Source organism: Nicotiana tabacum, chromosome 21 (assembly GCF_000715075.1).
Source record: "Nicotiana tabacum cultivar K326 chromosome 21, ASM71507v2, whole genome shotgun sequence".
Taxonomy (NCBI): Eukaryota; Viridiplantae; Streptophyta; class Magnoliopsida; order Solanales; family Solanaceae; genus Nicotiana; species Nicotiana tabacum.
The window spans coordinates 15367542-15382061 of NC_134100.1; the positions used below are offsets into that span (position 1 = coordinate 15367542).

The 14520-nt window shown below is 33.2% G+C and overlaps 1 protein-coding gene across 1 annotated transcript; it reads right to left on the bottom strand.

Moving 5' to 3' along the window:
* Window positions 1-7839: 7839 nt before the first annotated feature.
* LOC107804270 (uncharacterized) lies at window positions 7840-11101 on the bottom strand. The gene is made up of 2 exons (XM_016628121.2): window positions 10349-11101; window positions 7840-9507 (listed from the first exon to the last, which is right to left on the bottom strand). Exons 1-2 carry the CDS (start codon window positions 10908-10910, stop codon window positions 8090-8092), a joined length of 1980 nt encoding a protein of 659 aa, XP_016483607.1. The 5' UTR covers window positions 10911-11101; the 3' UTR covers window positions 7840-8089.
* Between the last annotated feature and the right edge of the window lie 3419 nt (window positions 11102-14520).

The window sequence follows — 14520 nt, forward strand, 5'->3', positions numbered from 1 at the left end:
GATAACCGGATCGAGTGTTGTGAATTTGCCCTAACTCTTTGAAGGGTATATATAGTCGTATTTGTATTGAGGGCTGCGATTACATATGGAAAGAGATTTTATAGGGAGATTCATAAAGCCTTATTGTGTTGGGGCTTTATTGAATCCTGATTTTAGAGCGTGTTTGGATTGACTTAAAATAAGTGGATTTTCAACGGAAATAGCTTTTAAGTAAAAAAATAATAAATTGGATTGTCCAACTTATTGCTTTTGGCTTATTTTAAGTAATTTTTAATTTATTTTAAGTATTTTTTGGCTTTATCAAATACTGAAAAATAACTTAAAAACTGATTTGACCAACTTAAAAGTCAATCCAAACCCCCTCTTATTGGGCTTACTTATGCTTTTGGCGGTTGCGTGAGGATTAGCGGCGAAAAAAAAATTAAAATGAAGAGTGTAAGTTTTATGCGTAAAAAATAGGTATGTAATCATCGGAAAAAAAAAAGGAAGAATTCAAGTTTTATGTTTATAAAAAATTAGGCAATCATATCATTGTAATAATATATTATATACTATATTATATTAAATAATTATTAATTAGCATTAATATAAAAATAGTAGTAACTAATTAATATCACACATTACGATTAATTATAGTGTGAAATTTTGTAAATATTTTTACACTAGTAAACTTTAGAGTTGTTTGGAGATAACAATGAGAAGTTATGCATATTTATTTTTTCTACCAACAACAATTATTATTATCGTTATCTTATTATTATTTTACTATTTCCTTCATGGCATTCCAATTTTGCTTTAGTTTAATTTGTTGGAAAATTATGTTTCAAAAAATCTTTTGAAAATGATTTTGGAAAAATGGAAACGTAAGGAAATATATACTTAATTTAGACTATAGTGACTCAGAAAAGTTATGAAATTTCCAATTAATGAAATAAGTTGTAAATTTAAGATCGAAATTTAGTCCTTTACAAAGTTGGAACTTGAGGAAAAATATTTAATTTAGACTATTGTGACTCAATAACATTATGAAATTTCCAATTAATGAAATAAGTTGTATATTTACGATCAGGGGCGAATTTATGTGGAGGGAGGTTGAATACTTGCACCCATGCTCCCCTCCTTAGGTTATGTATAATAAATACTAATATTATGTACTCAAGTAACTACTTTGGTGCACTGGTGACTAAGTGCCCATTTTGTCCCTTAGGTCAGGGTTCAATCCCCATATAGTTCCTTCGCGTCAATATATATATATAACAAATTGACATAATATATAGTTTCATCATTCATGTCAAATGGACGTTCCGTGAATTCATGCAAAGAACATAATATTTTCATGTCAAGTCATGACCCCAGAAACCAAATTTGGTCAACGTTACATGTTCTCATTCTCTCTCACACAGGCATTGATTTCTATTCCAACTGAGCGAATCCCCAAACTCACAAGAAGAATGAATTTAACTCGTATATACTGATAAAGCAAGAAAATTAGTTGTATGAGAATTAATAATTCCATTAATATGAAAATTCCTCCACCCTATCAACGTGTAAATCTAAGGTAAACTCAAAAGAAATGGTTTTTATCAGAAAAGATAGGAGTAATAAATCAACGAGGAGCAATACATAAGAGAAAAAGAAACCTGAAATAATAGGAAAAAGGTTCAAAAGTGGACTAGATTTGCACTTATTGACTAAATAAAGAAAAAAGTAATTTATTACGTGACCCTTTTGTAACAAGGAAAAGGGGGTCAAATTTGACCTTGAACTATGCAAAATGGTTCAAATTTACCCATGAAATTTGCGAAATAGGTCAGATTTGATCATTATCAATCACATGGCCGTTGGTGGTTCTAAGTATTGAAGAAGACAACATTGTCGGGACAATGATCCACTTCTTAATATTCAAGGGGCAAATCTGAATCATCATTTCGCATATTTTAAGGCAAATCCAAAAAGACATATTCGGACCATTTCGCAAAGTGCAAGGACAAATTTGACCCTTATCCCTTAATACGGCACCAAAGCCATAGACTTTAAGATTGAAGTTGATTCAACTACTCCATGTTATTGATCCATGCCCCTCAAAAGTTCCAAAAATGGAGTCACAATTTATGAAAATATGTGCGCGCGCACACACAAATAAAAAAAAAAGAAGGTAAAGGTTACCTATCTACACCAATGCAGATAGTTAAATCAACATAAACTTAGCTCATGTTTGTACAAAAAAGCAAAAAATTCTGTAATCCGCTTAGTCAATAATTTAAAAAACTTGGCCAGAAATAACCCTCAACTTGAAATTTGCAGAATATGAAGGAATTGATAGGCTTTTATAGGGTGTGTGTACAATTATTTATTTAAAAAGTGACCTCATAGTTTCAGCATATTTTATGGATTAGGAATAGGTGAAGTTTTTTTAATGTATGTGTAACAAAATAAAGTGACGACATAGCTTCACCATCTCCTGCAGCAAGTGAAGACATAATGTCATCAATTCCCTTCACCATTCCCTTGAATCCATACATGTAAACAAAGGTGTTGTCTTTCTTGAAAAAAGTATTGAGCCATTCTAGTTTGATTAAGGGTCGTGATTCCATAGATAACTTTAATTAGAGGTTTGGGGTTTGATGCTTGAGAATAGAAAAAATTTATGGCAGGGAGCACTTTCTCCTTTAATGGAACTTATGCAACAAGAATCTGAATTATTCGGAGTAACAATGAGAATATTGAAAATCGGGTGGGAAACTGAAATAAAAAACCTTCTAGTTTGGAAATTGGATGTACATATTTTTGACCTTTCTCACTAGTTTGCTCCCTGCTGACAGCAAAGTCCACTCTGAATCGTTCAGTTTCTCAAACTCTTGGACCAATTAAAAAACAAGCTTCATATGCCAAAATCTTAAACACATTGTAATTCAATATAAATTAAACAATAAACTTATGTTTATCAATCTTTAGAGAGGGTGTGTAATATATCGAAATGAGTTTAACTTTGGAACCCTAAACTGAAATGTAAAAGAATCAGCTCACTTGAAAGATATCTATAGGTTACTCTTCATAAAAAATAGAATTAGTAACCTGAAAAATAAGACTTATTACTGTATACACTTATACTATAAAATGTTTTTATAGTGTTAGTGTATATAATATGCGTTTGTGAGGCTTCCCGTTACTGTAAAGAGTACACAACACCATTTGGAGTTACTCCAATGGATTGGCCTTTTCTATATGCATGGGATCTCTCCTGATCAACCCAATAGATAAATCAGCTCCAAGAAGCTGAATTTCAACTCAAGTTCGCCAACACACACAATTTATAAGGAAATTTATCAAAAATATCGTTTTTACTGTATGAAGTATCTTAATTTTATCATGCGTCATATTTTAAGGTCATCTATATCCTTGTCTTTAGCAAATTGTCGTATTTGTCCCAGACCCCAACAGAGTTGCAACTTGAAGTATAACGAAGGGTAATTCCAAATCATGGTTAGAATAGAGCTAGGGATAAATTTGAACCTTTTCCAAAAGTATTTTGACACGTAAAATCTATGCGGTCCATGCTGGAGTTTCTTCAAAGTCAAAGGCACGCATGATTTGCTAAATGAATGACCCCAAAGTATAACAAAAAGTTGTTATCACTGTCTAATGATTTGCTTGAACTGTACTAATTAGTCTCTTCACCTGGTTTGTTTCAACTTCTGGGAAATAGCTGATATGTTCAGATGGTGTAAATCCTCTAGTATTGTTATTTTACAAAGCTATTTTTTCTTTATTTTTGAATCAAAGGTCATTTGTTTGCTAACCCATGGACGTTCGAAAAGACCAGATCCATCAATAAACCTAGGTCCAATATTTGCGCGTACGAGCTAGCTCAATGTCTATATAAGTAGCTATTGATGTGAAGGATGACCAATGGTTGCACATGGCTAATTCTTGAGTTTGTAGTTTCTCTGCTTCAAATATATATGTCGAGGACATCATTATGTGGCTGAAAATGTCACGCTTAAATTGTAATCAGACGATTAAATGCACAATTCTGTTTGATTTGAAGTTTTTGATATATTTTATTTGAAAATTGAAAAATATCTCAATCAAAGCTTGACTTATCTGGTGTTAAAGTTGATTCAATTTCAAATCATATCCCCTGAGAAAAATCTATGTCATAATTCATCTAAAATAATAACACATGCCATTTTATGCCACAGAAGCTGATGTTTGAGTTGACAACTACTAACCAATAAGATCCTGTCCGAGCGCCTTCTACTTCTAATAAGCCATGAATTATATAGTAAGAAATGAAGCGAGTCCAGAGGTTAAGTACTAAACAGGTGCGCAACGTATTGAGTACTGGATCGAACATCATAAATAGATCGATGGAATACCTACTGAGGAATGTTCTTGCTTTCTTAGTAGAAAGCGCTTACCTCCTTAGTGGATTTACGTGACACGAATTTGAATTAATTAAGATAGTGGGTTCCAAACAACGAAAGCCCCAAAGAAAAAAATTATAGGAGGTTCTTTTGTTCTTTTCCTTAAGAAAGATGATTGACTGTGATGGAGCAATCAAAAATTAAGTAAAATGATGAGAATTTTACAAGTTTTATTCTTTCCTACTTCCTATTTGGCCTATTTTTTATAAAGAAGGAAGATGCTGCTGGTGCTCTTTTTTCCTTTTAGACATTGACATTAGGTTATATATTAATATCCAAAAATAATAATTACATAAAGGGTAAATATAGTCAAATATCTATATAATGATGTTATTTGTCGGCAGGGGCGAAGCCACACTTATGTTAGGATGGTCAACTGACCATCTTTTGTCGGAAAATTATACTGCGTATATAAGTAAAATATTAGGTTTTAGAGGTACATAACATATTTTAAATACCCTTTGTCGGATTTATTTTTTTTTACTTATTTCAAGTTTGAATGCCCTTCAAAAAATTCCTAGTTTCGGCACTGTTTGTCAGGATATTTTTTCGTTGTTATAACGAAATATTATTGTAGAAAACATTTTAATATACCATAACATTAAATATCGATTAAGAAAATTTAGCCGTTATAGAAATATTGTTATAGAGGATGAATATTATAGAGGGTCTAACTATCTATCTATATCTATACTATATTAAAATCACGAAGGCCCTTAGCGAAATGTAGTTCGCTTTTTTTACTCTCTAAAATACATTAGACACAATTATAATTTAAGTTACTTTCCTAATACTAATCACCTAAATATTTGGTATTAAATATTTTCTTATTAAACTAAATAAGAACTCCTAATTTTTAGCCTTTAGACATTATAACATATTAATTAAATAATAAAACGTGAGTACATATTACCATCAAATAAAATACTATTAATAAAATAATATTTACCTAGAATGAAAGACTAGAATTTAAAAGTAAACTTTTTCTTTTTATTTCAAACTTGATCTTTATCATAAAAAAAATTAAATATTTAAGAAATACTTCATCTAATAGTCATTTAATTACTTTTTAAATATTTAGTAGTTTAAAATTAATGAAAATTTACTTATTAATTTGTTTCTTATTTGAACTATGTAGAAAGCTATAATATTATAAGTTTATTGGATTTCACTTTGTATATGTCTTACACTTAAATTATATATAAATGACAAAAAATAGATAAAGGAAAAATAAAAGATTTAAGAAAGAAGAGGTACGAGTTCTTGAACAATAACATAGATAGTTCATTATTTAAAAATATACAAGATTAATGCACCAAAAAAATTATTAAGTACTATACTTTTAATTTTTAAAAGTTTTAAATGAATTATTATAATTATGCGAATTGTTGAACAGAATTAATAATAGGCACAAAAATAACAAGATATTTTTTGAGATCTTTTAATTTTTAATCCGTGATACATTTAGCTAAATATGAGTGGATTCATTAGCTAGCTTTCAGTAGCATATTCTCAACTAGCTTGCTTTATTTTTTTTAATATCTTTTTTTTGTTTATTATTGTACTTTGATTTTGTGTTTATTTAAAATTCGTAGATTATTAGTTGCCTGCTTATATATTGTTAGTTGTATCCTTCAAGATTATTTATATTTTTAAGGTTCTTGTCGTGAAACTAAAATTATGAAATTACAAACGTGGAACAAATGTTAAGTTGTTTTATTGATGATTGAGGACTTCTGAGATAATTTCTTCAATTATTGAGTTAAGTTATACACAACAATAGTCATGACCATCTTTAGGAACTTGCACTTTTATTTTATAACTCAGTACTATTTTTTAAAAAAAATTACTTATTAAGACAGAATTCACATGCATTGCACGTAGTATATATAATATCTTAATTATAAAAGAGTAGACATGTGGCTCATTTATGACCTCTGTTAATTCTAGGTTATATTGTACGAATTATTCACTTAATAATTTCATCCATGTGCTGCTAGGGACAATGATAGGTTGTTATACAATGTACGGTATGTCACCATTATCAAATGGTTAACGGGAAAAAATTATCAGAAATTAGCATGAAATAATAAATATAATGTCAGCAGTCGGTAGCTATTAAAAAATGTGTGGTTTCTAATATCACGGACAACAAATAGCTAGATGCAATTATGCAAACACATATGTCTCTGATGAAATAAACACCCTCAAATAAATCATATCATATCATGATCTGTGGATCTGGAAAAAGTTTATGATCCCTCTGTATGTACCAATTCTAATTAATTTTAATTTCTGGAGCTTATGTCAAAAATCATATGAAATTTTACTATTATGGTGAATATCAAAATATTACAAAACTATTTTATAGGCTACGGGTTTTATTTTACTGATAAAATGATAAATAACTTGGTATATTAGGTTTAAAAAAAAACTTGTTATATTAGCTTTAAATATTGAAAAATCCTCACATGTTGCAATGCAATAAGAACAATTACTATGCATCAGTCCCAAACTCTGCTATAATCCTCACTAACCAATGTTTTCGCATTTAAATATATTTCAGGCCAATATTATACAAAACAAAAGTAAAAGTAAATAGTACTAAAAGTTGTCTATATTTCATACTCCAATAATTATATCTAATAGGGCTAAAAGATTCCTAAAAGTAATAAAATTATCTAATGTAGATATATTAACATGACTAAAATATATTCCCAACTAATTGGTATCTCCCGTCAACTTATTTTATTTTGAGATTGCATTTACAGTATTATGGAGAAACAGTTAGAAATATATTATTGAAAAGCCGATATTTCAGTTAAACATCGAATCTTCAAAGCTGGCTTTAATTATAAGGCTTGTGGATTCTGGAGCCACCCCACCTATTATGGAAGAACAACTGTATTTGTGAAAGTCAGTTAAGAAATGTCTACTTCCGGTCTTGGGCCTCGAAGCTATAACTTCTGCCTTTGTGTCAACTTTCATTTGGCACCTCCACTTGTTATGGTCGGACGGATAGAATTCCTCTACCCTTAATTATAATTGTCGGGTTCGAGCTCTCGAAGTGAAAAAAGTATAAAGCGAAGTGTTTTCCCTTTTTATGGACCTTACTCGGTATAAATTCAGATCAGTTGGGTGCGATGCCCATGACGGAGGACGGGTTGAGCAGGACTAGCAGGCTTTTAGGTTGGCAAGTTTCTGAAAAAAGGGTGCACATGTCGTCCCACATCGGAATGTGAGAGGAAAGTAAAGTGTTTTATAACGCATGACACAAGTTCACATGGTACGCGCGCTTTTGGGGCTCGATGTAGCATAGCCCGAAAGACAAATCCACGCGAATGTAAGTCCAAAGTAAATAATACGTGCCATAAGCTTGGGTTGTGACACCAAGGCCTCAATACGAGTATCGAAAACCAAATGAAAAACTTTCATTTGTCATTACAGAAAAATATTTGCACAGATTCTGGAACTAAAAAATTACAAACACACCAATGGTGATTTAATTAGGGGCTTATTTTCCAAAACTGGACCTAGGTTAAAAGGGCACATCTCATGTACATTTCATGACCAAAGGAAATCAAAACAAAATCCAAAACAAGCAACAGAAAATTTCATCTAATAACATACAAATCCTGCACATTATTTAATCACCGTTATTATTAATATCCTCTTGATCCTCTAGACTGATAGAGTTCCAGCCTACTCTTTGCTTCCTGCAACAATTTCTCAACTTTTTCATGTTGGCTCAAGTACGTATTTTTCGAAGCCCATTCGAGCACTGTAAGCACCTCGGCTTGAGCAAGCGCTTCACTATCAGGAACGTGCAACGCAATGTAGCATAGTAGAAGCAATGCTGGACTCTGAACTTTCTGTTCACCAAAGTAAACAAGTTGAATCAATTTATTTGCCCCGCCCGCGCTTATAATTGCCTTTGAATGATCTAAATGAAGGTAGTTATCTGAACCAGCAAATTTTGTTAGGGCCATAGCAGCTTCTTTAGAAACTGCTGCTTCTCTTTCGTCGAGCAGCTTTACTAATGGACTAATCATCCTCGTTTCTGTTGCTCGAAAAGTCCTAGCTAAATTCCCGATAGATTTAATACATGGAATAAGCAAATCCGAATCTCCTTTTTCGATTATTCTCAGCAACTGATCAACAACAGCTTTGCATGCTGTTGTATTAGGCTTGAACGCCGACCTTCTCAAATCAGCATTCTGTTCTGCTACTGACGTAATCTCCATTACTGCCATCGACGAATTGTACTTAACATCTTCAGTTCCTTTTTCTAATAGTACTGCAAAGCAAAGCAATGCCCTCGATTCAGTAATGCTACGACAAATAGAGGAATTTCCCTTGGCGAGTTGCCATAATGCTCGTGCAGCCATCGCCTTCATATAAGCTTTGGTAGCAGGATCCTCATTTTCTCTACCTTTGTTACTACTCAGCCCATTTGACGAAACAATATGCTGATGTTGATGATTGACATGATTTTGCTTCAGACCGTTGTTTCCTTTAATCTTGCCCTGATTGAAAATCTGGTTCACACCATTGACAAGATTTTGCTGATACGTCTTCGTTAGACCTTTCATTGACATAGTGGTAGTAATCACATTATGCATCTGATTCGGCTTCTTATTTCCCAAAGGATGTGGAGTGTGACAATTCTTGTCATCATCGTCGTTCACCTTGATCGGGCTATTCACATTACTATTGTTATTACTAGCCAAAACAACAGCATGAATCGAAGTAGCTTTGCTTACTATAGCATACTTGCTATGTTCTTGGACAGTCTCAAACGCGAGATGGCTAACCAGTAACCGGACTATATTATGCTGCTGAAAAAGATCTTGACATTTCGGGTAATGTTCAGAGAGCTCAGCAACTGCCCATGCCACTACTGACTGAACTTTCATTGGCGCTTCCTTCAGGATTTTCGCGAACGTTGAGCAAACACCAGCGTGTACCATGTGTTCGACACTTTCAGGATCATTTCCAAGAAGTCCAATTGCCTTAGCAGCATTTTCCTGACCTTCCAATTTCCCTTCTTTCAATAATTTCAACAAGGGTCCGACTCCACCTGGTGAGACATAATATAATTAAATATAGTTGCATTAAATTTAATAGCTTAGGGGTTTTCTTAAAGTTCTAATAGCTTAAACTTTTCGGCAAAATGGTCATACAATTCATTATGGGGGCAAAGTAGGCAGAAGTCCTAAGTTCAAATCTCAGCACCACAAAAAAGTACCAAAGAGTATTTTTGGGATTGTTACACAAATAGCCGACCAGATTGAATGTTTACTTTTTCTAGTCGGTATACATAAATTATACACTAATAATACATAGTTATACATATATTATACATGAATATACATATATTATACATCCGCCGACTATTTTTAGTTTATGATATTACATGGACTGCTATTTGGGTTATTTAAAATTTGGTCCATAAAAGAGAATTAAGCTCACACGTGACATGTTGAAAAATGACTGGATTATTTGCACCGTATGGCCTTTTCTGATGCCACTCTTTAAATTATGTCCTGGTTAGCTTAATCGGCTAATTTTGCCTTTAAAACTAGTTGGATAATTTTCAATTTTGTAGTAAATTAACCCACTAAGTTAAATGAGGACAAAGTTTAAAGAAAAATTATCCAAATAGTCGCTCATCCAACCACTTAAACTAAAAATAGTCGGTGGAGCTATATATAATATATGCATAATTTATGTATTATATGTATAATTGTATATAATCAATGTATAATCTATGTATATGGCTCAATAAAATTAACAATAAACATGATCGGCTATTTGCGTAAAGATCTCTATTTTTTATCTAAAAAGGCAATTTGTGCAAATGTCATACATAATATATAACCAACTAGGTAGTCTCTAACAGTTTAAGAATTTCAACTCACCTTCTTCAATGATCAACTTCCCATACCGATTATTATCCCGAGCCAACGACACCAACGAAGCAGCTGCATCTGATCTCTCATCCAACGAACCTGTATACAAAATCGCAATCTGTTCCCAAATCAAACACAAAATAGGTTCATTAGCAGCAATAGGCGGCAACCCCAAATACTCATCAGCACGTTCATTAGCTGAAGCCGAAACTCGCAGTAGCCACGACACATCACCAATAGAATTCTCCAACAGAGAAGTCATTTTTCGAAAAGCAGCAGCAGGGATGATAGTAAAAACCCGTTTCACTAGCCCGTTAGCTCTGCATTTTACGACGATGGACAGCGCCTTTTCGAGGACTTGCTCAGTATCTTCAATGATTCGTTTTGTTGGTCGTTGGTAAAGATCGTTGCTGGCGCGTGCTGCTTGTCGGAGAAGTGATGATAGTTTTTCTGTTTTGGATTTGATATCTGCACATTCTTGTTTAAATGAACTTGCTTCGTCTGCAGCTTTTGTTACTTGATCAGCTAGTTGGATTGGCTTTGTCAAGATCTGTTTAACTATGTCAGCCATTGATAAAACCAAAACCCCAGATCAAGAACTACAGAAAATTAAAATGGAGGCTTTATTTTGGCCACTAAGAAATTTTGGAGGATAAAAATGGAGAAATGAAGAAGGAGATTGTTTACATTTAGATGTTGCTATTGGAGTTTTGGCAATGGAGGAGTGGGAGTAAGCTGCTATTCGAGATTTGTGATCAGTTTGATAGAGTAGCAGTTTTTTCACTCTTATATAATGTTGGCTTGTGGAATATCGCATATTTTATGAGTTTGATTATTTATTTATTTTGGTTTCTCGTCTGGTATCTATAGTGGAGTCCGACTATATCTGAATTGACATTGCGTAGGGCTTCATTCAGGGAAGCGCTCCTTACCAAGGATTTTTCCATATCCGTTGTACCACATCTTTTGGTTGTTATTTTATGAGTTTGATAAGTACAACCAATGAACTATATATATTACAAATTTACCCATAATAATAATAGTATTTCCAAAAATGTTGTGAAATGATTTAGGAAAGAAGTTAATGACAGGGATAAAACAGGAAACAATTTTTTTTCCTCCTTGATTTAGTGTAATGAACAAATAAAAGTAAAAATATATTTTCAATAGAGCAGATAAGTAAAAGTGAATGGGGTGAGTACATAATTTACCTCTTAAATCACGTTTTATCCATAGTTTAACACACACTTGGAAAATGTTCCGTAAAAAGTTACCCGTAATCGGAAAGTGTGTCATAAAAATTTAACCTCATGGTCACGAGATAAATTATGTATTCTGCCAATAAAATATAGGAAGAGTACGTGTGGTAATAAATAGTTTCTCTGATTTGTAGTTGTTGTTATTGAAATTTATTGCTGTGTAATTGTGTGCAAGAATTTCATTGTTTTTAATACTAAAAGTTATTTAATGGTTGTCAGTGACTCGAGCTTGTTGTCACCTTAACGAACTTGCACGGTCTGGTCTCCTGTTATAATCTGAAAAAAAAACTCAGAAAGACAGGTCACAGACAACGTAGGGTATGCTATGTTTCACTTTAAGGACTACTCTATCACATGCGCAGATTCTGCGGCAGATTAGGAGACGTCTTCCTTATCAATATTATTTACGATTCAATAGTGTTTTAAAAGGATTTTTCTGGGCGAGTCATATGGACTGGGTAGTCCTGAGGCGAAACCATCAGGGACGAATCCACCCTTTTAGAAAGGGTGGTATGGCACCCGCTATGTTGATAAAATTATCATGCATTTATGTAAAAAATTTCTTAAACTAGGTTAAATATTTTATCCTGCCACCCCAGTCACAAACTAGACAAAGGTGCCATGGCTGATAGATCTTTTTGAAAGCTTTTCTCGTGTGTAAAAAGTGAAATTAATTTATCTTGAACCTTGTCCGACTTTTTCTTTCCTTCGTACTTTTTATTTTCTTTTGTCCCGGTCATTTTTCTTTTCGGCTACGTCCCAATTTCCTAACAAGCTCCATATTAGTCACTACAAGGTGAACATTAAAAGAAATTATAGCATTCATTACCTTTAACTCCTAGATCCGTCTCTGGACGAGATATACCAAAATACACGGAGGCATACTGGCAGGACGTAAGTATTATAGGGCGCTATCCCTGATATTTCGGACACTCATCTAGGCGTAAGCCCCAACGTTCTAGGCTTTCATTTGAAACGTATGCCCCGATCAAAACTTCTCTAAATTTTAGCAAAAATTTGTCTAATAAATCTTTTTTGTTTAACTTAAACATCAAAAAGTTAACTCATAGTACAATTTCAAACTAGAAATCTCAAAAATCCAAGGTTTTTTCCTAATTGTTTGTCCTAATTTCATAATCTTTACTCTTCGTCATTTAATTATGATTTATGAGTAACAAATACACTTTAAATTTTTGTCATTTAATTATAATTTATGAGTAACAAATACACTTTAAATCTTTGTATGTAAAGTGCAAACTACAAAGCAACAAGTTTTGTCCTCTAATTTTTAGCAACTAATTTTGTCCTCTAATTCTTACTTTGCTTCCATGCTTACATTTCTTCTTTATGCTTCATTTTCTTGAATTTTTTATTTTTTGTATTCTTTAATTTATTCTTTTCAAGTTAGTTTTTGAATTTAGAATTTCTAACTGCTGGTTTTATACAACGAGTATTTATAATTTGTTATCTAGTTTTAGATTTATGAACAATAACTTTATATTATTTTTATTTTTATTCTTTAAATTATTAGAAACTAGAATATCATTTTTTTATAACTTTAAGTATATTCTATCATAATCATGTTATTGTAATGCATATTTACGTCTTTCACGTTTTTAAGTTTTTTTTTGTATGGTTCATCACATGTTAGCATGTTTATGATAGATATATACATTTTCTTACTAATTTATTTTATTTTTTTGAATTTTTGAAATTTAATATATTTTATTTATATATTTTTATTCATTAATTATAAAATAATCAAAATTAAATACATTTGGGGTTATGTCTGTGACGACCCGGCCAGTCGTCTCATGAATTACCGCTCTGTTTCCCCCATTTCTGCTTCTTTATGCTTTATTTATCCGTGTTATGTGGTCACGGGTTGGTCGGATCGAATTCGGAATGATTTTGGTAAGGTTTGAGACACTTAGTCTCTTTTGAGGAAGCTTAAGTTGGAAAAGTCAACCGGATGTTGACTTAGTGTTAGAGAGCTCGGATGTGAGTTCTGATGGTTCGGTTAGCTTCGGGATGTGATTTGGGACTTAGGAGCATGATCGGAATGAATTTTGGAGGTTTGGAGTGGACTTAGGCTTGAATTGGCGAAGTTGATATTTTGGCGATTTCCGGTTGGTAGGTGAGATTTTGATATACAGGTCGGAATGGAATTCCGAGAGTTGCAGTAGTTCCGTCAGGTCATTCGGACGTGGTTTGGTTGGGTTTTTTATCAAAAGCGGAATTCGAAAGATTTTAGAAAGTTAGGCTTGAATCCGATATGTTTTGATTGATTTGATGTTGTTTGAGGTGTTTTGAAGATTGGAACAAGTTTGGATAAGGTATTGGGATATGTTTGTGCTTTTGGTTGAGGCTCCGAGGGCCTCGGGGTGATTTCGGATGGTTGACCGAAAGGTTTGAGACTTGTTGCAGCTGCTGAACTGTTGCTGCTTCTGGTATTTTCGCACCTGCGGATTGGGGGCCGCAGGTGCGACGCCGCACATGCGGGAGATCAGCCACAGAAGTGAAAAAGGGCCCGATGAGCAGCAACCGCAGAAGCGGTTAGGGTGATCGCATCTGCGATGTCGCAGATGCGGAAGGTTGACCGCAAAAGCGGTTTTAGCCATTAAGTGAGGAACCGCAGAAGCGGTAATTTGGCTGCAGATGCGAAATGACTGGGCAGAAAGTATAAATTGTGGCCTTTGCGAAATTTGAGCTATTTCACCATTTTTGACTTTGGCTTTGGAGCTTTTTGGACGATTTGAGAGAGGGATTTCAAGGGAACTTCATTTAGGTAAGGAATTTGGACCTAAAACTCGTTCCTATGCTATTATTACACGGATTAGAGCTAAAAATCATGGAAATTAAGGGTGAAAATTGGGAAAACTAGGGCTTGGAAACTTAGACCTTTGCTTGGAGATTTGAAGG

Bases quoted from the DNA above. Each gene is read 5' to 3' on its own strand.
- LOC107804270 (XM_016628121.2), bottom strand. From the start codon at position 10,910: ATGGCTGACATAGTTAAACAGATCTTGACAAAGCCAATCCAACTAGCT. The intron at 9,508-10,348 runs GTGAGTTGAAAT...ATGTCTCACCAG, and splicing joins GAAGTTGATCATTGAAGAAG to GTGGAGTCGGACCCTTGTTG.